This window comes from Desmodus rotundus, chromosome 3 (genome assembly GCF_022682495.2).
Source record: "Desmodus rotundus isolate HL8 chromosome 3, HLdesRot8A.1, whole genome shotgun sequence".
Lineage (NCBI taxonomy): Eukaryota > Metazoa > Chordata > Mammalia > Chiroptera > Phyllostomidae > Desmodus > Desmodus rotundus.
Window position 1 is genome coordinate 11,017,839 of NC_071389.1, and position 26,659 is coordinate 11,044,497.

The 26,659-nt window shown below is 49.5% G+C and overlaps 1 protein-coding gene across 4 annotated transcripts in view; it reads right to left on the reverse strand.

Moving 5' to 3' along the window:
• UBR4 (ubiquitin protein ligase E3 component n-recognin 4) overlaps positions 1-26,659 on the reverse strand; it is a 118,445-nt gene that overhangs the window by 38,081 nt on the left and 53,705 nt on the right. For 2 of the 4 annotated variants that reach the window (XM_053921231.2, XM_053921228.2), the window contains 26 exons: positions 26,058-26,121; positions 25,481-25,615; positions 24,375-24,549; positions 23,378-23,518; positions 22,393-22,514; positions 21,652-21,763; positions 19,850-19,980; positions 19,555-19,732; positions 18,996-19,100; positions 17,359-17,496; positions 16,357-16,531; positions 14,530-14,626; positions 13,769-13,876; positions 13,193-13,309; positions 12,055-12,264; positions 10,200-10,349; positions 8,498-8,725; positions 7,602-7,680; positions 6,716-6,961; positions 5,757-5,925; positions 5,120-5,264; positions 4,482-4,567; positions 3,676-3,763; positions 3,216-3,409; positions 1,263-1,502; positions 718-856 (listed from right to left, as the gene is read on the reverse strand). In XM_053921231.2, the coding sequence (XP_053777206.1) occupies positions 718-856; positions 1,263-1,502; positions 3,216-3,409; positions 3,676-3,763; positions 4,482-4,567; positions 5,120-5,264; positions 5,757-5,925; positions 6,716-6,961; positions 7,602-7,680; positions 8,498-8,725; positions 10,200-10,349; positions 12,055-12,264; positions 13,193-13,309; positions 13,769-13,876; positions 14,530-14,626; positions 16,357-16,531; positions 17,359-17,496; positions 18,996-19,100; positions 19,555-19,732; positions 19,850-19,980; positions 21,652-21,763; positions 22,393-22,514; positions 23,378-23,518; positions 24,375-24,549; positions 25,481-25,615; positions 26,058-26,121 (3,772 nt within the window). The remainder of the gene's footprint in view (positions 1-717; positions 857-1,262; positions 1,503-3,215; positions 3,410-3,675; positions 3,764-4,481; positions 4,568-5,119; positions 5,265-5,756; positions 5,926-6,715; positions 6,962-7,601; positions 7,681-8,497; positions 8,726-10,199; positions 10,350-12,054; positions 12,265-13,192; positions 13,310-13,768; positions 13,877-14,529; positions 14,627-16,356; positions 16,532-17,358; positions 17,497-18,995; positions 19,101-19,554; positions 19,733-19,849; positions 19,981-21,651; positions 21,764-22,392; positions 22,515-23,377; positions 23,519-24,374; positions 24,550-25,480; positions 25,616-26,057; positions 26,122-26,659) is intronic. The other 2 variants (XM_053921229.2, XM_053921230.2) reach the window with 2 other exon arrangements.

The window sequence follows — 26,659 nt, forward strand, 5'->3', positions numbered from 1 at the left end:
GGAGGAAAAGACAGGCACATGGGTGTGCAGGCTTTTCAGCATGACGACCTTCCTTAGTAATCTGAATGAGTAAATCATTCACTGAAACATTCCCTACAGATCATGTCCTGGGTTTCACGCATTATTTCTATTCTTCGCAACAATCCTGTGGGGAAGGCATACACATAAAGGGCAGTGCTGGTTAAGTAATTTATGGCAGGCCCCAAGGTATTGAAATGCACAGCTGAAACCGAAACTTTGGTCCTCTGACTCCAGAGCTAAAAGATCTTTTGCTTTCCCCTGATGCTTCTAGTAGTTATGCCAATAGTCCGCCTCTCCTCACCCCTCATCCTCAGTCCCATCGCGTCATGCTGGCCAGGAAGTGGCCCCTGGACAAGCTAACACCGAGAGAAGACCAACAGCTGCAGTACGAAGCAGTCCAGGGGGAACATGCAGGGCAAGCCGCCCAACCCCTCCCCACCTATCCAGATTTAAGTTATTGCCCCTTGAGATACTTTATTTTAGTCCACTACCAACAGCTCTCCAAAATCCTACGCAAACCATGTGTTCCAATGTATCTTAAACTGTTACCTGCTCCCACCCACAAACGCGGTCCTGAAAACAGTGCTGAGTCAAAGACAACCAGGGCTGGAAGGAAAAGCACACGGCCCTATGCCAGCTGTGGCCAAAGCTCATGTCAAAGCCACGATCCTGAGTCTAGGACGGATGTGGCCTCACCTTCTTCCGGTCTTCTTCGTTCTCGATAGGATCCACTGCACAGCAAGGCTTGGCATAGAGCATGAAGTCGAAACGCGCGTATTTACAGAAGCCACAGGCGTTGCAGAGGAAGGGGTCCTTTTCATCGTAATTGATGGATCTGAAGATTCAAAGTGTCCAGGTCAGGGGTGTAGCGGAAGCTTGGTGGGGTAGGGGTGACCCATGAGGAAATGGATTGTGCCACATCTGCACCCTGTCAACTACTGCAGGGACTAGTGGAGGGACAGTAACAAACAGGTGAGGGTAACTTAAGCAACCAGGCAACAACAGAGGACCCAGAAGTAAACTTACGGACCCCTGCCCACACAGGAGGGCAAACGCACACACACCACTCTTGCCCCCTCCTCCCCCCGCCTTCTCTCTCCCCTTGGACTCCACACTCTACATACCTGTAATGCCCTAACTATTATGAGGGCCCAGACACTAAAATTGCCCACCCTGAGGCGCTTTCGGAAAAATATAAGGAACGTACATGGTCCTGGCCAGGGTGACAACTGCTTGCTTACCTGCATTTGTGACACTGGTAGACGTTCTCTCCACAGTTGCCACAGACCCCTGGGTTGGCAGGGACTGAGGCACTACAGCGTGGGCACTGCAGGGTCTCTGTGGAGGCCTGGTAGTTTTCATAGAAGTCGGCAAACTCAATCATCAGGTTGGAGGCCACGATGGGCAAGGGCAGGTCGATCTTCACTTCTGTCTGCCCGGGAGTCAGCTGAACCTTCTTGGCTTTGTGCCAGCGAGCCGGCCTAGGAGAGACAGAGTCAGAGAGAGGGACAGAGGGCCCGAGAGCCCCTGACTTAACCTTCAGTGACGATGCTCTGATGAGATGAAGGCCATCCATGTGTATTTTTCTAAGGCAATGAAGTGGTTTCTCTAAAAGCAGGAAGTCTGGCAAATAACAGCACCCTAATTTTAAAAATATTTTTCTACTACCCTTTCTCTACTAAAAAAGATTGAACACACAAGGGCTTTAAGACATTCCATGTGATAATTTTTGAGATTCCAGAAAAACAGAAGTCCTTGTCAAGGAAAGACATTCCTCCAAAATTCTGGCGCACTGAAGCCTGTAATCTCGAGACTACCAGGACGACGGCTGCCTGAGTTCCCACCCCGACAACTACCTTGGAAGGGTAATGCTCAGGTTGCCTTGGCAAGGCACAGGGGCGTACTGGAATCTGGACTGAGTGCCGAATAGAGTCAGAGAAACGGCAAGTAATAATTTAAGGTAACTATACTAATACAATTAGAAGCAATATTTACTGAGCACTTACCATGTGCCAGGTAGGCTCTGTTCTCAGCACTTTACACACACACACACACACACACACACACACACACACACACACTCTAACTCATTTAATCCTTAAAATAACACCCTGAAAGTGAGCTTAACTCTCTTTACTTTAAAGTTAAGGAAACTGGGGCTACATAACTCCCCCAAGGTCAGAGACATGGGCAACAGAGCTGAGATGTGAATCCACAGTCTCATTCCAGAGCCTAAGAGCTTTACCAGCAGCTGCACTGACTCCACAGAGGGAAAGTCAGCCCTCTTCCCGCAGAAGGGACTTCGGTCATCCCAGTGAGTAGCTGCTACTCGCGGGTCACCAGTGTTAACTCTGCTTTGAAAAGGAAGACGAGAAAGCCTCCTTCAGGCGGAGCTCCTGGGGGCCACTTGTTGACATGTTACACTCCAGCTTTACTCTGCCTCTTGGAATAATACCAACACTCCCACTCTATGTGCAGAACGGCATGGTACGGCTTAATATTCAGGTACCACCTATGCGTGTTCCCTGCCCAACAGCAATGCCTGTGACCTCAGCCACACAAGGCCTGTCTCTGGAAGTCAACACCGCGAGGTGCCCTCTGAGCGCCGGAGGCAGCGCGTCAGCCTCACAGAAGTCAGCACTGAAACCTGCGGGCACCTTCTTTAGCCCATAGATGGCACGCCCAGATTCAAACACTGGCGTCCGTGAGCTAGAAAGACCCAGCACCAGCAGATACCGAGGGGAGGCACTATGCAGAAACGGAAGGACTATGTACTAGAGAGACTTCTGGAGAAACACTGCCTGCTCTGTGAGCAAGAGAATAGCGTCCAAACCCAAGAAATGACAACTGCTTTCCAATGTATGTAGGTGGTTTTATATGAAAATGGAATTGCTCTAGTTAGCATGGGTGTGAGAAGCCTGGAGTCCCCCTCACTCCGCTTCGCCTCCCTAGACAAACTGTTGAGGGGCTTCCACAGACCCCAAGGCTCCACTGGACGTGACTTTAAAATAACCTTTGTCCACATCCTCAGAAGCCAGAATTTCCCTTGGCCTCCCAGCCATGACTGAAGGGGAAAGAGGACCTACTGGACCTCCAGGGATGTGCTGCTTCACCAGACTCCAGCCACCAAAGCCAGCTCCAGGCGTCAGGCCTTACAAGCCTCCTGCCCCACCCAAAGTGCCAAGAGCCCGTACTTGTTTTTCAGCTCCACGATGGCCTGCACGGTTCGGTTGTTGTAATAGAGGTTGATAGTGCGCACCATCTTGGTCCGCTTCAGGTCTCCGATTTTCACCGTCACTTTGCTGATGGTGTGGCTGCCAATGAGCTTCACAACCTGCTGGGTGGTGGTGTACCGCGTGTCCACTTTAATGGAAGACAGCTTGATATACTAAATACGAGAGTACACACAAAACAGCGCATTAGTTCAAGGTGAACGGCTCATCCTTTCTTCTTTAAAATTCATCAACGTAACCCACTCTTCATCCACGGATGAAATTGCTATTTACGGTAACGAGCATGGCAGGTAAGGGCTCAAACCACTGCTGACCGAGCATTAGGAGAGGAACACCTACGCGGGAACAGCCAGGCTCTGGAAACGAGAAACCCACTGGCCCTGCAAGTCTCAGGACTGTCCACGTTGAAGAGGTCACTTACACAAAACGGCACTTCTGGATTATTACACACCAGGCAGGGGTCACTCTCCAGGTAATAGCCATCAAACTCCACTAAGCCAGACAAGGTGCTAAAGAAGAAACCAGTCTCAGCATACAGACATTTCCATCTTAGAAAGCACTGAGCTTCGTAAAGAAGCCATGAAAAGGCCATGGCCCACTATTCCCCTGGCGGTCCCCACCCTAGGGAGGACACAAGGACGTGTGAGAAATGCCAGCAGGCTTTGGAAGTCACAGGAAGGAAACTTCAGCTAATCGACCTTGGGTGTTTCCTGTTTCTGAGCTCTCCTGAGGTCAGGGGGATCCTAAAGTTACGTTGAAGTTTGACTCAAAGAGTCATAATTAAGTATACTAAAAATCACTGAACTGTATATTTAAAATAAGTAAATTTTGTAGTATGGAAACTGTGCCTCAATAAAGTTTGAAGGAAAAAAAAGAACAGTCACTATTAAACCATGGAAGTAATAAATTGTCAATTTAATCAATAGTCTCTTTTAAAAGTTTTTTGAAATGCAGCCATTTTCCGTAAACTTGTCTTATTTGATTTAGATTCAGACCCTGGAAACTAGAGACCTTCTTAAATTTCTGATTACCAAGCCCAAATCCCGCTCTGGATCAAAAGTATATTTTGAGTAACCTCTATGGGCCAGGCCCCAGCTCTGAGGGAGGGGTTGAGAGACCAAACAGACAGGGGCATATTGACCCGTATGTAGGAGCCAGTCAGTGTGGAGAGAGCAACTTGGGCCACTGGCTGAGCTTCAAAGAGGGAGAAAGCAGAACAAAGCTCACTTGTAGATGTTGGAGTTAGGATGGTTGGTGAGAATGTGGTTTTGAGTCCGCAGAATCTCCACCGCCTTCTGTGAATATTCCTTCAACTGAAACAGAAGTCAACAAAAGACCATAGTTAAAGCACAAAGGAAAGTCTTACTGGAAAAGACTTGTCCGCAGAAGTACCAGACCTTTCAGCCCCCGTCGGAACCATGCAAAGCTGGGCCCAACACCTAATTGTTTAAAGGACTCTATCTGCTTTAGAAGCTTCCACAATCTTACGATAGTCCAGCTTTTTAAACCTTGTGGAGGAAGATAAATGTCACTCGTACGGGGAAGCCACGAAAAGGTTGTCTAACTGCAGAAACACTCTGGGGACGTAATCGGGGCTGTCAGGAAAACCAGAGGGGCACTGTCATTCCCAAGCAACTTTGGTGAGTTATATTTTCTTCCCACTTGATCTACTTCTATTGCCTAGGCCACTTTCAGACTGTACTTACATGCTGGTGTGTATTACCTGTGCGGCCTGCACACTGGGAGTGTGTATATACACATATGGTTTCACACATGCACTACCTTTGGGTTGGTCAGAAGGTTCTTAAGAGAAAAAAGGTTGAAAATGGCAAGTTAGCATCTCTGACCATAAAGAAGTGGCTTACCTTCTTCTCCGTCTGTGGAGTTTTCAAGGAGAAATAGCCGAGCAGGTCCACGAACTGGGCAGCCTTCCGACCGTAGGCTGGGAGTTCTGGCCATATGGACCACATCAGGTCTAGCAGGAGCTCCTGCTGAGATTTGCTGGAGTTTCTGTGGACAGATGACAGCTCATGCCACCAAGCACCGGAAAACCCTGAGGCTCTTTATCAACGGGGCGCAGGCACTGTTTTTGTGGACACATCCATTTCCCCACAACCAATGGCTGTGCTGCTCTTCCAACAGCCAGCCCTAACCGATGTAGCATGGTCCCTTCCTGTCTTCAGGAGGTGGCCTATTCCCATCACCCAACATTACTTGATGGCAGTAACGAGCTTTGTTAGCATAAAGAGTCAGGCCTGGTCATTTTACAAACTTCTAAGCATAGCCTTCTGAGCAGAAAACAGATCATCTTTTGCTTATGGCATCACTTTGATAGCAAAAAGCAGAGTAACTCGATGAAGAAACCTGCAGTAGTTAAGAGGATTTTCAGGCTGCTGTAAATATTGACACTGTGCCCATGAACAGGTAACATCGAATCGAGGCAGAACTGCTCCGCCCGCTCTGGTCGCAGACAGGAGACTGTCCAACAGCCCTGGGCCTCACCTGTAGATGTGCAGTGTCAGGCAGTGGGCCTGCCAGCGCACCGAGGAAGAGTTGGACTCCAACAGGAAGCAGCGCAGAAACTGGACCAAGGTCTCCTTATCCGCAAATTTGTTCAGCTGGCTCACCAGAGCTGTGCACAGCTGGTCCTCCTGGCTGCCTGAGCTCTCACCTGCGAGATTCGGACACAAAGAATAGGAAGAAGTAGTCTAGAGTCCCAGAGCCGGTGCTACCATGTAGGGAGGGAGGGAAGGCTGTCCACGCCTAAAAGTTTGAACTAAATGGTTACATTTGAAGACAACTTTCAGGTGCTTCCTGGGGAAGTAAAGGTCAACCCCAAATGAGACATACAGTGATGCCCCCCCAAAAAGCATGGAATAAAGTGCTTGCATTAGCCTGGCACTAAACAAACACAGCTCCACTGGAGGAGAAATTTTTTTTAGATGTTCGCTATCTAAAACAGTCAACATTACCATACACCTGCACAGAGAGGTCTGAATAATTAGTTGGAAGAACCGTCTTCCTTGCTTTCCACCCCTGATCACCTGTCACAGGCCTCCAAGGACCATGAAAAGCAGTGAAACAGAAAGGCATTTGCCTCTCTGATGGTAAGAAGTCGGGGAAAATGGCTTACATCTGTAGAGCATTTAACAGTTTACAAGGCACATTTAAAAGCATCACTTCATTGAACACCGACAAGCTGGCCACAGAGCCAGTGTTACTGTTTCATGGAAGAAGAAACTTGGCCTAGTGAAAAATGTTCAGTGTACCGTGACCTTTCCCATCACTGTCACCTGAAATGGGGAGTCACATTGTCAAGGGTGTCATCTTCAACGTAACTGCAAATGAGGCCAAAATAGACATTAGAGGGCATCAGCCACTTCAGAAGAGACTAAACCTTGGGCCCCGAGAGGGATCAGAACACACCACCCTCGTGACCAAGACGAGAGAGTGACCCTCACCCTCTTTCTCCTTTTCCTTTTCCTCCTTCTTGCTCTTCTTAGTGGACGACTTTGACTGTGTCGTGGCTTGTCCAGAGCTGGCAGCGACAGGGGCCGAGGAGGAAGCAGCACTAGAGGACCCTGCCGAGGCGGCCAGGGCAGCGAGCACTTTGCTGCCGCACAGAGCGCAGGAGAGCAGCTGTAGCAGCACTGGAGACACGCCCTCGTCCACCAGGAAGCTGACTTGGAGGAGGAAGTACAGGACAGCTGCAGGGAGAGGAGACAGTGGCTCAACTCTAAGACGACAACGCAATGCACACACAAGAACAGGGGTAACTTTACCACGTGGCCAGGACTGGCCTATTTGCACCAGCTCCTTCTCTGAGTCCTTGCTGCTGAATGCGCTGAGAATTTGTACCCCCTGGGAATACCTGACAAGTGTCGTGACAGCTGCAAAGAGACTGGCTCCCTGCCCCTACTTCTTTGAGTAAGATGGTTCTCTAAACTCCATACACTCCTCTTCAGCTTCACTGTCATGGTAGAGAAGTCAGATGCCCCTCCTTCGTGCCACCGTAGCACCCCAAGTCTGTCTGTTGACCCTTATCACTCTTTAAGCTCTCACGTGCCTTTCCTAGGCAGAGCTGTCTATACAGTCACGCGCCGCGTCACGACAATCTGGTCAACAACGGACCACACGTACAACGCAGGCGTGCCACACAGCCTAGGTGTATGTGGGCTACACGGTCTAGATTTGTATGGCGCATGCTCGCACAACAGTGAAATGGCCAACGACACATTTCTCAGGAGATATCCCCATCGTTAGGTGGCATGTGACAAATAGCAGCTTCAAGAATAGTTTTTGCAGGAATGAATAATGACAGCGACCAGAAGGAGCAGCACTGCTTACAGTCGTCTTTGATGCAGAATTTCTGCCAGTTGACGGTTCGCTGGGCAGCGATCTCTGCACAGGCTTTTAGGTGCTCCATCTGAAATGAAAGCCAATCACCGAAAATGAGTAACCCTGCCCGGCAGCCCAGCCGGTACCACACCTGCTGCCTTGAGGGGCCTTCATCCTGGCTCTGGATGCGGACTGAACACGGTGCTCTCTGCAAGGTGGATCCAATGCCCCGGTGAACCTGGGACGAGGCCCACACACAAGGCTCTTACTGAGCCTCCTTTGTTCAACTCCCCACCATACAAAGGCCCTTTGTTTTCAAGCTTCCTTCAGACCACTCAATACTGCAGCAAGAGAGACCCACCATGACTTGGAAACCCACAGTCCAGTCTACGGTTTTCTTACTAAAAGCACAAGAGTAAGGACGTTAGATTAGGAGTCTGTAGTACTGAAGGTATTCTTTCTGGATGCTCCTATGCAACATATTCAGTTTACTCCCCAAAGTCCAGACAATTTATCTTCAGGCATAAGACATCACGTCTTTAGCATCCAAGGACAAGAATCAGAGGTGCACGGACATCAGGTCGCTCTTGTCCGCGATGTGAACAAATGACACTGGTAAAAAAAACCCAAGTCCACACTCTTCATAATGGAGGAGCCCAGCCAGGTGGGGGTGGGAACGTGAGGGGGAAATTGCAGACCCCGAAGCCAACTACACCTGGTGTGGCACCCAGTCAGGGACTTTGGGTTTATCCCGATCTTAACCCTGGCCAGGATGCCCTCTGCATGTCTGCAAGCCCTGTGCAGCTCCACCCGGATTACCTACTCGGCTGAGCCTCGTCACACGCCCCCTTCCCACCCTACCCCCTTCCCACCCTACCGTTTCCACCCCCTCCACCCCCTCGTACCAGGCTGATGAGTGTGTCATATTGCAAGGCGGAGCCTGAGCTGGCTGTCACCACACTTGCCCGGAGGAATATCCCCTGTTCCTCCAGCAGCTTCTTGATCCCACGCACGTGGGAGTCCAAGGTGTGCAAATCCCGGAGCTGGCGGTATTTGTCCTTGGACCCGCAGATGAAGAGCAGGAGTTTGCGGACCTGGCGGCGCACGAATGGCGTCTGCTGAGTCATCAGGTACTGGAGGGGAGAAACAGCGTGGTCAAGGACTCTGGGACTGTGTCTGTACCAGCCTGGGGTTTTGTGAACTGTTATTGAAAACTGGTGAGAGCAAAACTTACTCTCCAAAGTATTTGAGCTCTTGTTTCCCACCGTATCAGTCTGGCTGAAATAAACTAAAAAATTCTCAGAAAAACCAAACAAAATTAAAAACAAAAACCAAAAACTGGCAGGGAACACAAACCAAGCTACTTTCTCTTGGCCAAGCTGGCCTCTGGTGAACTTTAATACTCCTTACAGGGGCCAGGAGAAAGGCATAGGAAGAAAGAAGTCAAAGAGGGAAAAACAGCAATATTCCTGCCCCCCTCCCCCCCCCGGAATACTTAGGAATCTTCAAGGAAGACTGGCCTCCACTCCAGCGCCCCCAGAGTTAAAATATATATTTCTAAAAAACTCAGAATCTCCCTTCCAGGTAAAAGAGGCAGGGAAAGAGGTAAGATTGTTACAGCTATACACCTTGAAGAGATCATTGGGAGTTTGCTCGCAGATTCTTCTTCCCAGAATTAATCTCATGCTTTCTGTGGTTGCTAAGTGGTTATTTCTCAGCTGGCTCCAAACCCACCCTACCACATACCCTGCTCTGTAGTGTCCAGTCCAGAACTATGGCAACCACACTGCATCTTTGCAACTGGCCCCTCTTGGGTTCTGCACTAGGGAGCACCAGAGGGACACTGGGAGGCAGGAGGAAAGGGAGGGAGTCGCTTCTTCCTGTTTGCCTGCTGTCCTAGCAAGAACCCTTCACCCTGGCAGGCTCCAGCATTTCTTCAGTACTCAATAACAAACCAACTACAGCTGGCTCTAATCGTCAGCTTCTTTCAGTACTTCCAGAATCATCCACGTCCCAGCCCCTGTCTTCAGAGCTCCGGAGAGGCCAGCAGCCACATCCTTCCTCAGATCCACTGGGCCTCCCTCTTCATGCTCGAGGCTGCTGGCAGCGCTCGCAGTCACCATCGCTGCGTACCTCAGCGTTCCCCTCTAATCTTTAGCTGCTTCAATGCTGTGTAACCGATTCCCTGTATTAGAGCCTCTCTGTTAATTTAGTCTACTCTGTTTTCCAGACAGAGTGCGAAGTATGAAGCCTCTGTACTGTCATTAAGTGTGGGGGAAGTTCAATGGGCAGAACCGGAAGTCAGGTGGACAGCTCGCTCTGCGGCACATCTTCTACAGCTTTGCCACATATGGCGGGGGGGGGCGGGGGGGACAAAGGAAGTTTACAGTTTGGTGTGGAAAATACTACAATGATCAGTAAATGATAATACACGAAAAACTCTATGTTTCACATACGGCTGCAAACCCGCTTTGCCCCGCCCTGTAGTATATGCTGCACAGGTGAGGCCGAGGGGGGTACTGGGGGAGCGTCAGGATGAAAGGGGGCCACAAAGGTAGTCACGGCCGACGTGTCCGCTCCTCAACAGGCGCTGCTCCCTTCACTTACCTCTGAGAGGAAGTAAAACCACGAATGGTCAAAGACAGGAGGCGGGATTCGAGAACTGGTGTCAGCGATCTTTTTGATTTGGTAGGGAAGCCTCAGCACCATCTCCGTTAGAAGCTGTGTGTAGGCCTCAAACACATCAGCAGCATGACCCTGGGAGGAGAACACGTGTGTGAGAACCCGTGATCGACAGCTTCCATGGCACACTTAAGAAAAAGACTCGTTTCCTGCTTACTCGGCAGACCTTATGCTAGCGCTGGTCCCTGAGCCTTCTGACGCTGGAGCCGTCACTGGCTGACAGTTTGGTGTACAAAGAAGCAACGTGCCAGGCTCCTGGGCAATTTCATCACATGCAAAGATTACAGTGGAGATGATCTCACTGCTCTTAAAAGTTCTAGCATTTCCCTCTATAGCTTTTGACACTGTACTGATTGTACTCTCCTTACACAAAACTTAGAATGGGGAAATACTGAAGGAACACTAGCAAGGAAAGATTTCTGACTCTCTATGAGAGATGCAATCCATTCCCTAGAACTACAACTTTCATATCAACAAGACATATTTAAGTAAGCCCAGGGGGCCAGGGTCACTAAACTCAGTTGAGATCTGGGTTCACATCACTCAGAGAGGCAGGGGTACAGAGAAATTGGGGAGCAGGGACAACAGCTATCCTGCAAGCCGTGTGGTGCCCAAGAAGAGCCTGCACAACATGTCATGTATTCAATCACCAGGTATTTATCGGTTCTATGCCAAGCACTGGGAGTATAAATAGGAATCAAATAAGGTCTTTGCAAGAGTGTGAAGACTCCACATGTGTGCACGGGGAGCCCAGGGAAACGTCATCTCAACCACATGTGATAGCAGGAAGTGTGTGTTGGGGAAGGTTTTCCTAGGATCCAGTGTTTGAGTTGGGTCTTGAAGAAACAGGAATCAGCTAGCCAGGGGAAGGAAGGGATGCAGAGGGAAACGAAAGAAATCTCAGAAGGGACAGCATGCACAAAGGCAACATCCGCATGTGGGGAAACGCACAAGTTAGTAGGGCTGCACGCAGAGGTGTTGTAGGTGAGTAAGGTAGAGAGTAAGGGAGATAGCTGGACCCTCAAAGACATTTTTGGTCAAAAAGTAATAAAAACGCCAAAGGGTTACTAAAAAGAGAAGGACATGCTCCGACTCCTACTGTATGCCTGTTATACTCCTACACTATTCAAAGTAGTTCTGAGTATGCAGGAAGAAGCAGAGCCAGTCCGACCCATTTAGCTCCATCACATGGACTCAGAGGCAGAGAAATGGTAACAACGAACATTTGCTGAGTTGCGGTATGTGCCAGGCACTGTGCTTTGCAAACATCACCTTGTTCGATGCACACGACCGCCCTATACAGCAGGTACTCTCGAATCCCCATTTTCTGGGTATTCAAACTGAGGCTTACTGAGGTCAGACAGAATTTCTCCAAGCCTCAAGGTTAGTGCCAACAACTACTTCTAGACACTTGTTCCCAGACACACCTGACCAGAAAGCCCATCTTCTAAACTAGAGCATTACAGGGCCTCTGATGACAGCAGGGGGAGTATCTGACATACATGAGGATGCGACCCACAATGACAACGTGACCTTGTACCGCGGCATCTTTTTCTCAGGAGCTCAATGTGAAAAGACCTTGACTGTCTCGTTCCACTCAATTCCTCAGGTTCACCAAGTGGCAGGACTCAGGACCCCAGTAGGAGGTTATTTATTAAATTGCGCTGAGAGTAAACCCCACCAGGGAACGCGGGCTCCCTCCTGCAGTTCCTTCAGCTCGACTCACTGAGCGTGCTCCGGATGAGGGACAGGAGTGGCTCTTGTCCGGGAAAGCCCTCACCTTCACATACTGGCGGAGGAAGAATGGGCTCATGTCAGGTGGGGAGGAAGTAGTATGTGGTTTCAGCAGCTGGCTGGTAGCCACAGGCTCCTCATCATTCTGTTGGCTCTTCCAGTACTCCAGCAGGGACTTGAGCACGTGCAAGCAGTAGTCCACAGCCCCAGAGCTCAGCAGGGCCGCTGCAGTGGCACTGGAGATGAGGGAAGACGACTGGAGGGAGAAGGTGAGAACGGCTTATAAATGCAGCTGTGTGCTGGGGTGGAGGGAACACACTCACGATGGAGTTAGTGGTCATGAAGTGGGTTAGTCAGTCTCTTGAGCTAAAAGTTTCCCAACCAGCTCGAACACTGCCCCAACTCTTTGGAATAACGACATGGTAGAAGAAAAGAAACAAGGACAAAACACAGCTCTCAACGCTAATCTCCCTACATAGGCACCACTGGCCAAGAGGCATGGACTAGATCTTTCCACCTGGAGGGGACGGATTTACTTTTTCCTTGGGCAACTAGAAAAGAAGACCATTTCAAGGAGAGAAAACTTTCTACTAGAGGCATTTTTTAGCAACCCACCCCCACCCCAGTAGGGGCTCTTCTCATAGAACCAGCTTCCAAAGAAGACGGGGCGAGCGATCACATGAATAAAAAAGTAGGAGAAAAGCTGCTGTAAATAAAACCATTAGGAGAGCCTTGCAAATCCCAGCAAACCCCACAGCGCCTAAGCTCATTAAGATTGGACGCAGTTCAGCCTCCATGCCCTCCTTCTCTGCTTTGTGTTAATCTCCTTGCCACCACGCACACACCGCTTTCTCTCTGCTTTATTGCTGTACTTAGAGCAATACACAGTGTGAATCCTCTTAGCTATTCCGTGCCTGCAGAACAGTCCCCTGCTTTTCAATGATGGAACGTCCAAACCCTTTAACCCCGCCAACGGGGGGATTGTTGGCAAAGACTGGGATTTGTAAGGGATTCTGCAAAAGGTGGAGGCTCTGTTCTTGAAGAGCTAACAGCTTAGAACCTAACTTCCCTCAGGCAACAAGGGCCTCACTCTAACCTAGGACTGTCACCTCTGCCCTCAGCCCTAGCACCAAGCAGACAACCCCTGCCCCTTCCCCACACCCAGAAGTTCGAAGCAAAAGTACCTCACATACGGAAGACTTGGACCCGGACTTGGTCCGGGACATGAAGACACTCAGGAGTCTCATCACCACCAGATGGACCTCATTCAGGGCACTGCGCTCATTCTTCCTGGAGACGTCCTGCAAGCAGAAGCAGAGCCCAGAAGCTCACACCGACTTTTCAGCTGGAGGCATCCTCTGAGCGAGATTCCCTCAAGCCTCTCAGTGCTGAGTGCTCCTCAGGTGGAACCAGAGAGGAAACAAGCTCATGAATCCGTGGATTACACCTGGGTTACTGAAAGCCTGATGCTCTGAACAGGCCATATTAAGATGGAAACAACCAATTCACTGTCTTCACCTTGCAGAACTACAGAGGACCCACGCAGGCAGGGACTTCGTCTTGTTCCTCTTTATGCCTAGATCCAAAAGTATGCCTGGGCTGCAGCAGGCACTAAGAACAGTTCTGCTGAGTCAACAGAGCTAGAGCCCTTGTGGAGGACCAGCCCCTGAAACTGGGGGACATTCTCTAAGAGAGGAACAAAAGCTGAGAGCTGGTCCTAGGCGACCCCTACTTTTCACACAGTACGACTCAGATTTTACCTTTTTATCCATGCCCAACTCAGCAATAAGCTGGGAGAGCAGGTTGTCCAGGGCCCCCTTGTCTTTCTCATCTTCCCCATCCAGGTCTGCAGTGAGCATCAGAATGACCTGGGTGTCAACAGAGAGAGGAAACATGAAGGCCGATTCCCTAGAGACAACTCAAAACACCAGGTGTTTCAGAAGAAATCCCAATCTTCCTGACTTCCCTGTCAATGACCACGGTTGCCCGTGAGAAAGTTCCAAACCCCAAGGTATCCAAAGTTTAAGTCCCCAGGGTCAGAGGAGTCCATTTTTGATATATATACCACACTTGGCATCACAGAAAGTATCTTGCAAAAAGTTTGCAAAACGAAATGACTAAGCTACATTACACCCAACCAAAGTGGGTTGAGATAGGGCATTGTGCTTGCTAAGAATTAAAAGCAGTTCTGCCCAAGATGAAGGCAGCTAGTGGGAGAACAGCTGTCACACTCCAATACTAACCTCAATGAAGAGTCACTACGGACTAAAAATCTCTGGAGCAGACTTTTGCTACTGGCTGTGTCAATAACTAGCTGGATAATTGGGGACATTTTAAAAAAAATTCTCTGACCCCAGGCTTCTCATCTCTAAAATGAAGGGCTGTGACTTACAGTTCAAAATTGCATTCCACTGTTTTATGACCTAGTTCCAAAGCCTCACAGAGCCTCCGGAAGAGAGATGTCAGCATGCTTAAGGGTGGTCCAAGCACAAAGCGATCGGTCCTGTGAACTGGGAGATACCTGCATGTACGGGATGGCCCGGACACCTCCAACATTTCGCAACTGGGGCAAGGTTTGCAGTAGTCTCTCCAGCAGCATCAGACGGACCATGTGCAGCCTGGAAGGCCAAGAAAAACACGTGAAACTTGAGCTAGTGTACAACCACTTGCCACGTGACTATAGGCCTTCCCACCTGCCACCAAGGTAAACAAGGCTCCTACTGCTTAGGAACAATCCTAATATTTAAAAAATGTTAATAAATGCCTGTCTTTACAGCAGCAACATAGGAGAAATCTCACTCTTTTAAAAGGAGCAAAACTATTGAAAAATACAATGAATGGTATGGAAAACCTACTACAGGAAAGTTAAATATTACTCAAGCCATCAGGCCCTAGCCATTGTCAGCAACAGAATCAGGCCAAACCGTCCATAGTAGGCACTATGGTTCTTTTCCAGCACATGGCCTGATCCTGCCTCCTGGCCTTCTTTTCTGGCTTTCTCCTACCTATAAATCCTGTATCATCCAGTTGCACGGTGACCCAGCTCTTCCATTCTCACGCTTCCCAAGTCCTTTGGAAAGCCAGTCACGGCTTTACCCTCTCCTCCCACACCTCGTCCACAATTTTTCCCAGTGCAAAATTCAATTTCAACACCCCCTTCCCGTACTGGACCCATGAATTCTCTCCTACACTCAGGTGGCCACCACCTAAGCCTTCTTCGCCTGCAGCTATGCAGCTGGGCTTCCACACTAAGTGTGTGCCCCTGGACCCCTGGTGAATACACTGATTCTGAAGGACCAATGTGGAAATTAAATAGGGTCTTGGTGACAGGTTGGTTGGCAGTGTCACCTCACACGTGGTCTTACACAGATTTCAGAGCGTGTTTGCGGAGTGAATTAATGGATTCTCTTCAGAGTGCATCAGTCTTCATTTTACATTGAGGACTATTTAGTGTAAGACACCACATGCCAATATGTTTTTAAATGTGACTTCTATACATTACAACTCAAAATAATAAAAGTTTGAATGAAAGTACAGTGTTTTATTTGACTAATGATTGTCATTCTAAAAAGAACTCGAATAAAGGAGCTAAATGTCCTTTAGCGCCTATAACACATAGAAGCCCACGCACGCCTAGGAGCTGATCAGGAGCGGATGAGGCACAAGATGGGACCACTGCAGCAGTTCCGCACTTCTAGGGTAAACCTAAGCTTTGAGGTGGAGTCAAATCTTCAGATGTGGAGAACATGCACGTGAAGGAATAGACACAGATAAAGGAAAAAGTCAACGAGATGAGCAGGGTCTGGACCTGGACCGAGCTCATGCCAGATCACTCACTGGCTTTCCAACTCTTCGACAATACTCTCGAAACAATACCGAAGTGGTTCAACACGACCACAAATTGCAGCTTCCTTTTCTTGTGACTTAAGTGAAAACAACTCAGTTATTGTACAATATTTAAAACAAGTCACTTGATTGTTTAACTTATTCCTGGAAAAAAGTTAAAACCACTTTGGAGACTTCCATTACCAATATGGCTAGGTTACCTACATTGCCCCTGCTAAAAAACAACTAAAAAATCCAAAAAAGATATAAAATCATTTTAGAAGCAATGATGAATCTCAAACCATTTCAAAGAATTAAAATCACATAGTATGTTCTCCAACCATAGTAAATTAAACTATAAATCAGTAACAGAAAAATAATTAGAAAACCTCCCAGATGTTTGGAAATTTAGCAACACGCTTCTATATACTCGCTGGGCCCACTCCACCTCCTGCAATGGACCCTGTTCCTAGAATGTTCTCCCACAGGAAAGCCTCTCGACTGAGAACCACCAGGCCCTGACCTGTTGCTAGTGTGGACGTCTCCTTCTCCTTCCCCTTCTCCTTCTCCCTCAGAGCCCTCTCCTTCCTGGTGTCCGGTGGTGGTGCTGATGGCGCCAGTGCTAGAGCTGACACTTCCTGGTCCCGCCGGATGCCCCTCCGCTGTGGCATCACCGTAAGCGCTGCTCCGGCCAGATACTGGAGGGAAACGGTTTAAAAAGCACAAATCAACTCCCAGAGCACGACGGACTCCAGTGCACTCTGAAGTCAGCAGTAGTTAAAAGATGACTGGTGAGTTTACAATTTTTTTCTTCTGTGTGAAGCCAAATGAGGATGGAATGCACAATTTTGGCCCCATAGCACGGTGACCCCAATGACTCAGGGGGCGGCCACACGGCCTTCTACAGAACACGATCTCTACCTACAGGAACGACCTCAGTCTCAGCTGCTGATATATTTCCATTTCACATTCCAGAGAACACATGCTAATTGGGGAATCTAGGCGTTATCTTTTACTCTTAATCGACTCCATACAAAAAATGTTCATCTCCAGACTGACTGACAAGATCAAACCCAAACGCTTTGTCACGCTTCCTCATTCCAGAGCCCCCTCCTATCATTCAGTACACTGTGACAAGACCTCCTATATTAACACATCAGATCACTAACAATAATTGCCCAAAATAGCTTCCCCCAACAAGAGGAGCGAAAACCAGATGATGGATTTCAAGGTCACACCCTAATTGTTTTAGATTAATCGTGATTGGGGATTAGGTATGGCACTGCTTTCTTCCACTACCAGATAAGTAAAAGCTGCCTGAAAGCTATTTCAGTATTAAACTCCCGAGCCTAGGCCATTATCACCTAGCACGTGAAACCCCAGGGGAGAGGTCAAAGGAATTCCACGAGACTTCGGACTCGTCCCTAAAGCTTTCCGCTGCCAAAACTAGTCCCAGGACCCAGGCAGAGATTCCTGTTTTGTCCCCACCCTCTGCCCAGGAGATCAGGACCCCAAGCCACATTACCACTGTGCTCGCCAGCCACTGAGTCCACTGCACTTCCCCCGCTCTCTGAGCCCACACTACCACCATGGTCAGCGGGAGAGGTCCGAAGGGTGGAACCGTCAGTCGCTGCAGTGCTGCCCTCGTCGTCTGAGGCTGGAGCTGAGAGAGTAACGAGAGCTGTTACAGGTAAAAACCCCTCCTTGGGGCGAAAGCATCAAACCACACAGTGCGGAGGACACAATGCAGTTTATCTGTCCTGCTGTCAAAGGAAAAGGGGAGAGATGTGCTTTGCTGGTTAATAACTAGCGGGCACAAACACCACACACAGAGCGTTGCACACGGCACTCAGAGGTGAGGGCCCAGGTCCCTGGGCCTTGCCTTTGCTGTTATGTCGCTGCTCACATGGAACAGGGCAGAGTTCAGAGAGATTCTGCTTTCTAACGTAAAGGCTTCGTAGTCACCACTGTGTAGGTGTTAGTGACACTGGCTGAGGCTGGAAAGTAGCCATTACCATTTGAAGCACAGAACTCAATTTTAATGAGATTTGTTTTGTAATCAGTCAATTCGTGCTTATGTCAGGAAATCACTAACGCGAGCTCTTTAAGCAACCTGTTTGTTTTCTTTTTAATCGGGTGGTCCAGAGGGGAGCTCATCAGGGAAATTTCACACCTCCTAATCATCCTCATCAGATGCTAATAATGAAGCAAGGAAATTCCCCAGAGACAGCCACAGCATCCAGGATCAGGGCTGAGCTGAGACAGGATGAGGCGCATGGGGAGGAAAGCCAAGACAGCCACAGAGCCACCAGGAGCACAACTGGCACGCCACGACAGCGACCTCCAAGCCTGAAATGACAGCAACTAAAGGGGCCGAGGAAAGCAAAAGCCAAGGCAGCAGATGAGAGGGGACAGCCAATTTCTCCCTTTCTTACCTATCCAGGGTAAAACCCCCCAAAAGGAAAATACAAAAGGAAGAAACAAATATAGGGAAGCATCAGTCTGAAAATCTCCAAGTCAACCCTTAAATTACTCGGGTAGATTTTCCAGCAGCTGGGTCAGAGGTCCCAACTTCTATCTTGGTCCAACTCTCTACTCAGGAAATTTTTTTTCTCATCAAGTTAGGAAAGAGATTGCAAATAAAGACAAAATGAGGTTTGAAAATTTCCTCTGCATTTGAATTATACACAAGATCCCTACCTCCCAAGCTCACAGATACCTGACGGTTAGCCACACTGACCTGCAGCTAATTTGGCTCCTTGCAACTTCACTTTTACTTGCACATGAAGATAAACGAGTTAAAAGGTATAACCTCTATTTCTTGTCTTTCTTTAGTGCTCTCTAAAGCGCAGCACTCTGACAAAGAACCAGGAAGCCGTAATTCAGGCCTAGAGCTGATCAACCCGCAGGCTGCCTGCTCTCTTGGCCTTCCCTCGGGGAGCGAGCGGAAGCCAGGCGGCATGCAAAGTGCAGGAGGCGAAGCCATGAGCACCCTCACCAAGCTGCATGGTTGCCTTCCACACCCGTATTTCCAAAGCGAAGGCGGAAGCAGGAAGTCCAGAATGGCCTGTCAAAGCAGCTGCCCGTGACACTCCCACAGCACAGGAAACGTGGCCTGAGGGCCGGGGGTCCTGAGCCATGCTCCTTGCTGTGGACAGTTACCTGATGCTGTGGTGTCAGAGAGGGTTCCTGCGTCCAGTGAGGAAGAGCTGGGTGCCTGGCCGGACAGCCCCAGGCTCTGCAGGCCCAGGGCACTGCTGCTGCTGCCTGGAGAACAAGTGGAGAGTGAGCACAGCACCGCCTCCAGACCCCGTCCACAGCGCTGCTTTGGCCGCCTGCTGCCCTCAGGAACCTCAACTCACCAGCAAGTGACCCCCTCTGGCCTAGAGGGAGTTAACAGCTAGTGCTGTCCAGCCACCAGGTTTGGTCACACAAATGGTGGAACACGCCCTCCAGCTCAGGCTGGACACAGGCTGGAGGGATCTACCAGACGTGGGAGGGGATAATCCAAATGCCCAAACAGCAACTAGAGATTGGCTCCCGCTGAAAATGCCCCCCCAGTCCCTCTCACTCTCCACCTGTATCAGCTGAACAGCTCTCACCCAGATCAACCTCTCCCCAAATCTGGGGACAAGCTAAGTGAGCAGCACATCAGTAACTGCCAACCCTCTTTCCTGGGCAAGGCCAACGGGCCGCCACACTCCTGGCATTTGCCTTCTACCTTGTTGGTCCTGCTGCAGGCTCAGGGCAATCGCTAGTTCAACCATGGTCTCGTCATCAGCATCCGGTGGGATGTCCAGCATTGGGGGGAAGCCCTCTGCGCCTGCCAGCAGGGCCTCCAGGGGAGAGGGGTTGCCGTTGTTGACATTTTCAGCTGTCTCCAGGACCATGGACTCCGACTGCAGAGAGGAAGCTCGGTCAGTGTCCCATGGTCAGTGGGCGCTTCCGGAAGTCCGCTGAGTAAGAGCTAGAGGAGAGTTAGAGGACCCTACACCCCTCTGCAGCTCCAGACTCACCACCATCTCAAAGTCTCCATGGTCCACCTCACTCTGTTCCTGGCTTTCCTGACGGATGTGACCACCATTCGGGATCCCTGATGACTGCATTTTCTCATCTGCATCGTCATCATCATCATCATCCTTGTCTCCTGAGTCAAAGAAACCCCGGTCACCTAAAGATACTTAAAAATCTTTCCTCTCTCAGCATGTGGTATGAGCAATCACAGAGAAACAAAAACCCAGACAAGCTACCAGCTGGCACCTGTGCCTTAGAGATAAACTCCAGAGTGCTACACCTAGCCTGGCAGGGTCTAGGAAGATGGGCTGGCAGGGATAGCTTGCCCCCAACCTAGGACAAGACCTTTTCCAGCTGATGAAGTTGGGGAGGGGGGTGGTGCACAATGGGGGAAACCTTGGATTACAAAGGGATTTCCATAAATCAGTGAAATCAAAGCCCAGTAAGCCCACGGGCTCCCACCAACTCTCAGGAGACCTTGGACAAGACAGGGAAAATAAATAATTTAATAATATCTGTCATGGCAGCTTGAAGTGTTACTATTTTTTTCCAAAACAAGTGGGCCAGTGAGATTTTCACACTACAGAAGCATTAGAAGAACCAGGACTGAAACAGAGAATCATCAGATGCAAGCTGAGGACACCATGCAGGTCTTGCCCAGCCAGCTCCTGCTTGAGGCGGAGAAGCCTCCTAATACGAGAGGAGTCAGACCCCTAATGTGAGGAGATGGAGAACCCGCCTCCCACCAGATGGGCTGTGGAAGCCTGTGAACGTGGCCTCAATTGGAAACGCAAACTGTCGGCACTCTAGCTTCTCACCGAAGATGCACTAACTGTTGCCAAACTCCTGAAAAGCTCAGCCAAGATAAATGATATTCAAGGAAAATGGAAGGTCGTGAAGCTGCACGCACTGCTCTAGCCCGGCACCATACATGTGGCTGCACAGCACCAGCAGTGGGACCGGTCCCACCGGGCATGACGCTAGCGCGCACCTCCCGCCAGATGCAGACTACACAAAACACGGTTTAAAGATGCAAAACACTGCACTAACCATTTACACCGACTGCAAGCCGAAATATTTGTATGTGCTGGCTTACACAGCAAATTAATTTCAACACACTTCCTTTTACTCTTTAAAACGTGGCTAACAGAAAACTTAAAATTATGCACGTGACTTTCATTGGAAATTTCCTCCTGAGGCAAACCAACTAACCAGAGATTTACACAATGTAGTGTCAATACTCAGATGCTTTGAGAACTGCTTTTACTAAAATGTTGAATGTTATACCCTGACCCGTGTCCAAGTGTATCATGGGGAAATCTCTCGTGAAATTTGCGGCCCAACAGCACGACCTCTGAGGATGCTCCCACCAAAGGCAACGACGTGCACCTTACTGCAGAGCTTTCACGCTAGGAAGTCTGTTTTCCCTGAAACACGGCTGTCTTCTTCTTTAGCCACTGGGACTTTCACGGTTGCTCTTAGGTTATTTTTGCTGTGGCTCTGAGGAAGCTTTCGTCCAGATGAGATCTTCCGTAACAACTCCCCAGGACGTCATGATGTCGATTTTTTTTTAATCTTGGGCTTCACTTTGCCACTGTACCTTTATTTTCCCATGGCTTTCATTTTCTTTGTTTTTATCCTACTTGCCACATGCATTTTTATCTGCTGCCTGAAAGTCTTTGCGGAACAAGGCAGGGCGACAACAACGGACACACAGACGACAGGCTCCGGGCCCTTGGCCAATGTGGGCAAGACCCCCCGCACCCCCATGACCACGTGAGCCCGGATCAAGACCCCACGTTACCCATTGGAGTGTTGCTTCGCGGGGAGGAGGGCAATGTCACATGTCTCCGCTTGTTCCTGGGCCTCAGGACTCGAATCAGAGCTTGTTTACAGGAGAAACTCACAGCGGGATCCTGCGGTTGAAAGGACACTGTCGTGCTTAGGTTTTATATTATCCATGAAACTGTCTACAAACACTTTCCTCTCTTGGTCAATCATTTACATGCACATGGAAGACCTACCTACTCTCGCCTGCGACCCTGCCGACCAAGCTCAGCAGTTAACCCCATCTCCTGACCTGGCAGAGTCTAAGACCCATTCACCTCCATTCTTGTATCTCAGTCCCCGGTGGCAGACTGGCAGGCCAGGAGCTCCTGAAGCCACTTGGCTCTCTACAGGGGGTCCTGGCTTCTCATCAGATGATCAGGCTCATCTTAGCTCTGTGCTAAAATCAGTACTTCAAACACTTGGCATCTGTGACAGAGTCACTAGAACTAGATCTTAGTGGTGGTCATTCATGTACTCCTTTTAATCAATACTTAGCACTAAGTAGCAATCACCAGGATATGCCCCAGGTATTCAGCCCGAAACAAGACAGACAAAGTCCATCGCCTCTTCAAACCTTTTTTGCCCCCATGGAATGAATAAAATCTTAAAGTTTTTATTGATATTGAAAACTCTTAATTCCCATTATCCCCTTTAAGAGTGTTTCGCTGCATCAGTGAACGTATCAGAAAACGTCCCCGCGCGTGCCGGTACGTACAGGACACAGCAGCATCTGCATGTAGATCCTGGACGCGGTGCCGATGCAGTCCAGCTCGCACGTGCAGTAGCCGTGGATGATGTCCACCAGAGCGCTGACGGTAGCTTCGACGTGCGTTAGGCCTAAAGGGGAGAAACGTACAACAGAAACACTTCGGCCTTCTTAAGAGTCTAAGACAAAAGTACGAATTCTTACCGCCACATAGAGGTCAAGCTAACAAAGCAAAAAGCACACACAGCAAGACAAACGAAACACACACAAGAGAGAGGCTGGCAGCATTATTTGGTTTGTTTTATTACTAGTCTTCTAATCTCCCAAACCGTCCCCGAAAGCCCTTCCAGATTTCCCGTGTCATAGCAGTAAGTAAGTGGCTGTCTGCTCACTTGGATATCAAACCGGGGTGGAGAAGTGTGAAGAGATGGGCAGACTCTAAATGTCCCCACTGACCCCAAACCCTAAGTGACAACAAACACGACCTTGACATGCCTTCAGGTTTGCTGCCCAAGCAAACCCCCAACACAAGTGAGCACCAGGGGTGGCTTTGCTTTCTAGTTGCTGTTCTGCTCTGGCTCTTCCGCCCAAACTCAGGATGGTGTGAGAAGTCACACCGAAGGCAGTGGTGGCTTAGGAACAAGATTCTCAAGGCTGATGCTTAACTTCTACCTTGTGAACTGGCTCTCAGTCACTCTCTCAAAGATTCCTGAAATAATTATGAACGCAACTAAGGGCACACACACACACACACGCCCTATGTGAAAAGCCAACCCGACATGAAGAGCTACAAGAAAAGCTCCCGCGCTGCCACTGCCCTGCCTTCCTGTGTCCGGAGTGACAACTGACCCCCCAGCCTCCTATTCCCTGACGACTCATTCTGGAAGAGGTGGACGATGAAGAATAAAGGCTAGGGGTTGGGTCTGTTCAAAGACAGGACTTGTATTGGGCTTCACTAGCTACCAAGATGCGAGGGCCCCTTCCCACGTGATACCTGGCAGGCAGGCAGGTGCCAAGAAAGCGTTCTTGGGTTTGGAGGCATGAAGTTTCCAGAAGTGGCTCACCAGCTGGGCGATGAAACTGCAGCAATCTCCTTCCGCCTGCTTCTGAGGCTCTCGCCCCTCCTCCACTCCTTCTACATAGGAAGTAAGTTATTAACGGCGGTAAGTCAGAAACGGAATTTAATTTGTGTCAAGTTCAACTCAGGTCAAGGAAGCTTGCCTGGGGAGGGAGTTTCAAGTGGGGCCCCAATCAACATGCCAACTATCCCTAGATTCCAGCAGGCACATCTAGGAGAAAAACAGTCTGGGAAAGGAATATCACAGAAAACATCGTGTGTTAGAATTAAGTAGAAGGGGGAGCATTCAGGATCTTCACAGCAGATTCAGAGGTCTGTGGTTCAACTGTTCAACTTCTAAAAGCTGGGAGAACCTCTGAGATTTTCTAGAATGATTCCTGGGTCACAGTATTAGGAGGCACGGATGACGACAGTACATGGGTGCACATAAGGGACAGAGAATTGTAAAGCCATCGATGAACTGTATTTGATAAAAGCAAAATGAGTGTGGTGCCCAGACTAAGTGAGGGGCAGGAGGAAACAGAATTGGGCACCAAGAAGGGCCACCACACGTACCAACAAAAGAACAGCATGAAAGCAAAAGATACGACCCTAGTAGTTTAAAACAACTGGGGCCCTACAGTTACTTTAACTTTACCCTGAAGATTGTAAGACATAGTGACAAATTAGACTGATGTCTAGAGCACTAAATAAACCCCAAAATAACCCAAGGAGTAAGCACTGGAAGGAGCATTTACTTAAAATGGTACGATCTTAATGTCACGAACCCTCCACAAGGTACAAAGACACGAGGGTAAAATCCCTGGCCAGAGCATGCAGTCAGTCAGAGGCCAGTGAGAACAGCAAGGGGATGAAAGGGTGCAGAATGTGTATTAGCAGATTTCAGGACCACGGCCACATAGGCCAAGTTCACCTGTTTCCATCTGGGGCAGCTTTGACTCCGTAAAGTGGACGAGGTTGTTAGGGCGCATGATGGCAATGGAGCGAGCTGTGATCACCAGCCTCTGGAAGACCTCAGGGTCCAAATCCTTGCCCTCTTTGCTGGAGGTGTTGAGACACTGCACAGCTTTGCTCAGCAAGGCCTGATCCTGTAACAGAGGGGTCACAGCAATAAACCACAGCAAAGGCCGGGCCCTGAAGTGGAGAGGAGAGGAGAGCTGGCAGACTGGCAGACTGGCTACCTCCCTCAAGAGAACAGGTTAATTACCACCGGTAACTGAAACAAATCTTCAAAGTTAAACTTCTTAACACATAAAATATTAAAGGCACTTTAAAAAATTTAAAAGTCACGAAATCAGTATCAAAGTATGATGGGAAAATTAGAAACCACTCAATTCTCCAGAACTGCAACATCCCAGACCGCTTTCCTACAGTGAAAGGGTCGTTCTTCTGATACAAAGACTGTTCCTGACAGCGTCTCTCCTTGAGAGGCTGAGCAGGTTAACTCGCATTTGCCAGTTCTCTGGGCTGGAGGCATGAAGCTAACCAAGGCGTCTGGGTCTGAACTGTTGTCTTTTCCATCTACGGAAACCGGCCTAACTCACCCCCTTCAGCCCTGCTAACTTCTACAGGTGAGACCCTCTCCCCCAGACCCCCCCCCCAGCTCTCCCCAGCAACCACTCAATGACCTCCTCACCGGCAAGCTCGCTAGTCAGGGCAGCTCCACAGTCGGTGGAGAGCAGCCATTCTGCTCTCCCCAGGGAGTCCCCCTCCTCACTCCCTTCCAGTGAGGAGGGGACACTCACACTCGAATGTCCCTCCCTTCTCTTTCATAAATCCTGCTGATCCCGTTAACATGACAGGAAAAATAAATGCAGACACACAGCCCACCGCTGGCTTGTCCTCAGCGTGCAGCAATATCCATTAACTTCTCAGGAGACATTTCGAACTGTGTGGGTCTAATCTCAGTGCTATGCTCGCCCACCTGACTTTACTGTGCCCCTGCTTCACACATGGAAAGCCAACTTAGCTTGATGTCCCGTCAGTACTCAGAAAACATCCCTGAGAGGGAATGCTTACCTTGTGGCTGTGATAGGCTGAGCGGCTAGTGTGCAGGCTGGCCAGAAGGCTCTTGGACTGCTGCTGGACACTGGGAGGGGCTGGCAGGGACAGCAGCAAGGTGGCCAGCTCCTGAGCTGCATTCTTGTTTCTCTCCTGACGCAACAGACAGCAGGGTCACCTACCACTAACCCTGCCAAGTCTGTGCCAAATGCACTGTCTGACCCTGCCCTCCCGCTTCTTCCCTGCTAGACTAGCAGAGCACGGTTATGTGCTCCGTGGACTGCAAAAAGCCAAACAAAGAACTTCAAAAATTATAATCTTCTCAAAATATAGGTGCAGAAATTGAGCCCAAGTTCATGACTCCCAGAACAGTGTTCTTTTACTAGCACTCATCCTATTCTATGAAACACTCTCACTATAGGCCCCCTAAAAGTAGGACAGAAGGCCTTAAGCTGAAGACTTCTCTGGAGCTCCTCTGCAAATCAAGATGAAGCTATAAACGTTCTTCAGCTGCGAGCCCCCGGGGCCTCTGGTGACTCCACTGCCTTCCTGGTTCTCCAGAAAGCCCCCCGTGTACTCTGAAAAATGAACTTGCCTTTTCGATGATTGGGCCAACAGCAAAGCAGCTTTCCAGGGCTTCTAAAGAACTCACAACCAGCCTAGGGAGACAGAAAAGCCGGCCTGAATACAACAACCCTTCTCTCTGCCTTGTGCTTTGGCCAGTGCAAACTAGAGTCGTGAGGACCCTGGGGACAGCTAATGAATGCCAAGTGCAAAATCGGAGCACAAGAAGACCTGCCACAGGCACCATGCACATCGTTTCCGGTGGTGTGGGCCAGAAGAAACCAGGCTCCTGCTCGGAGACCAACCTGAGGCCATGTTCATAATCCGTGATTCCGAGCCAGGGCTCTTCTTCCTCAGAGAGGATAAACGTGCTCCTTCAGCTGCCTATGGCACGGACCACTGAAGTGGGCTTAGCAGTCTGGATGCGACGAGGCCCAAAGCTCAGGTGCCCACAGATTGCAGGCAAAGGGACACACACACCAGGGGAAAGGTAAAGCCTTCTTCTTATACCGATAAAGGTAGCTTATACTTTACTTACACCTCTTAGGTAAGGCACAAAGGAACTTCCTAGGAGTCCCTAAGCATGGGAAGAGGGCAAACTGTGTTTTCAAGAGTGTGCCAACTGCCAACATT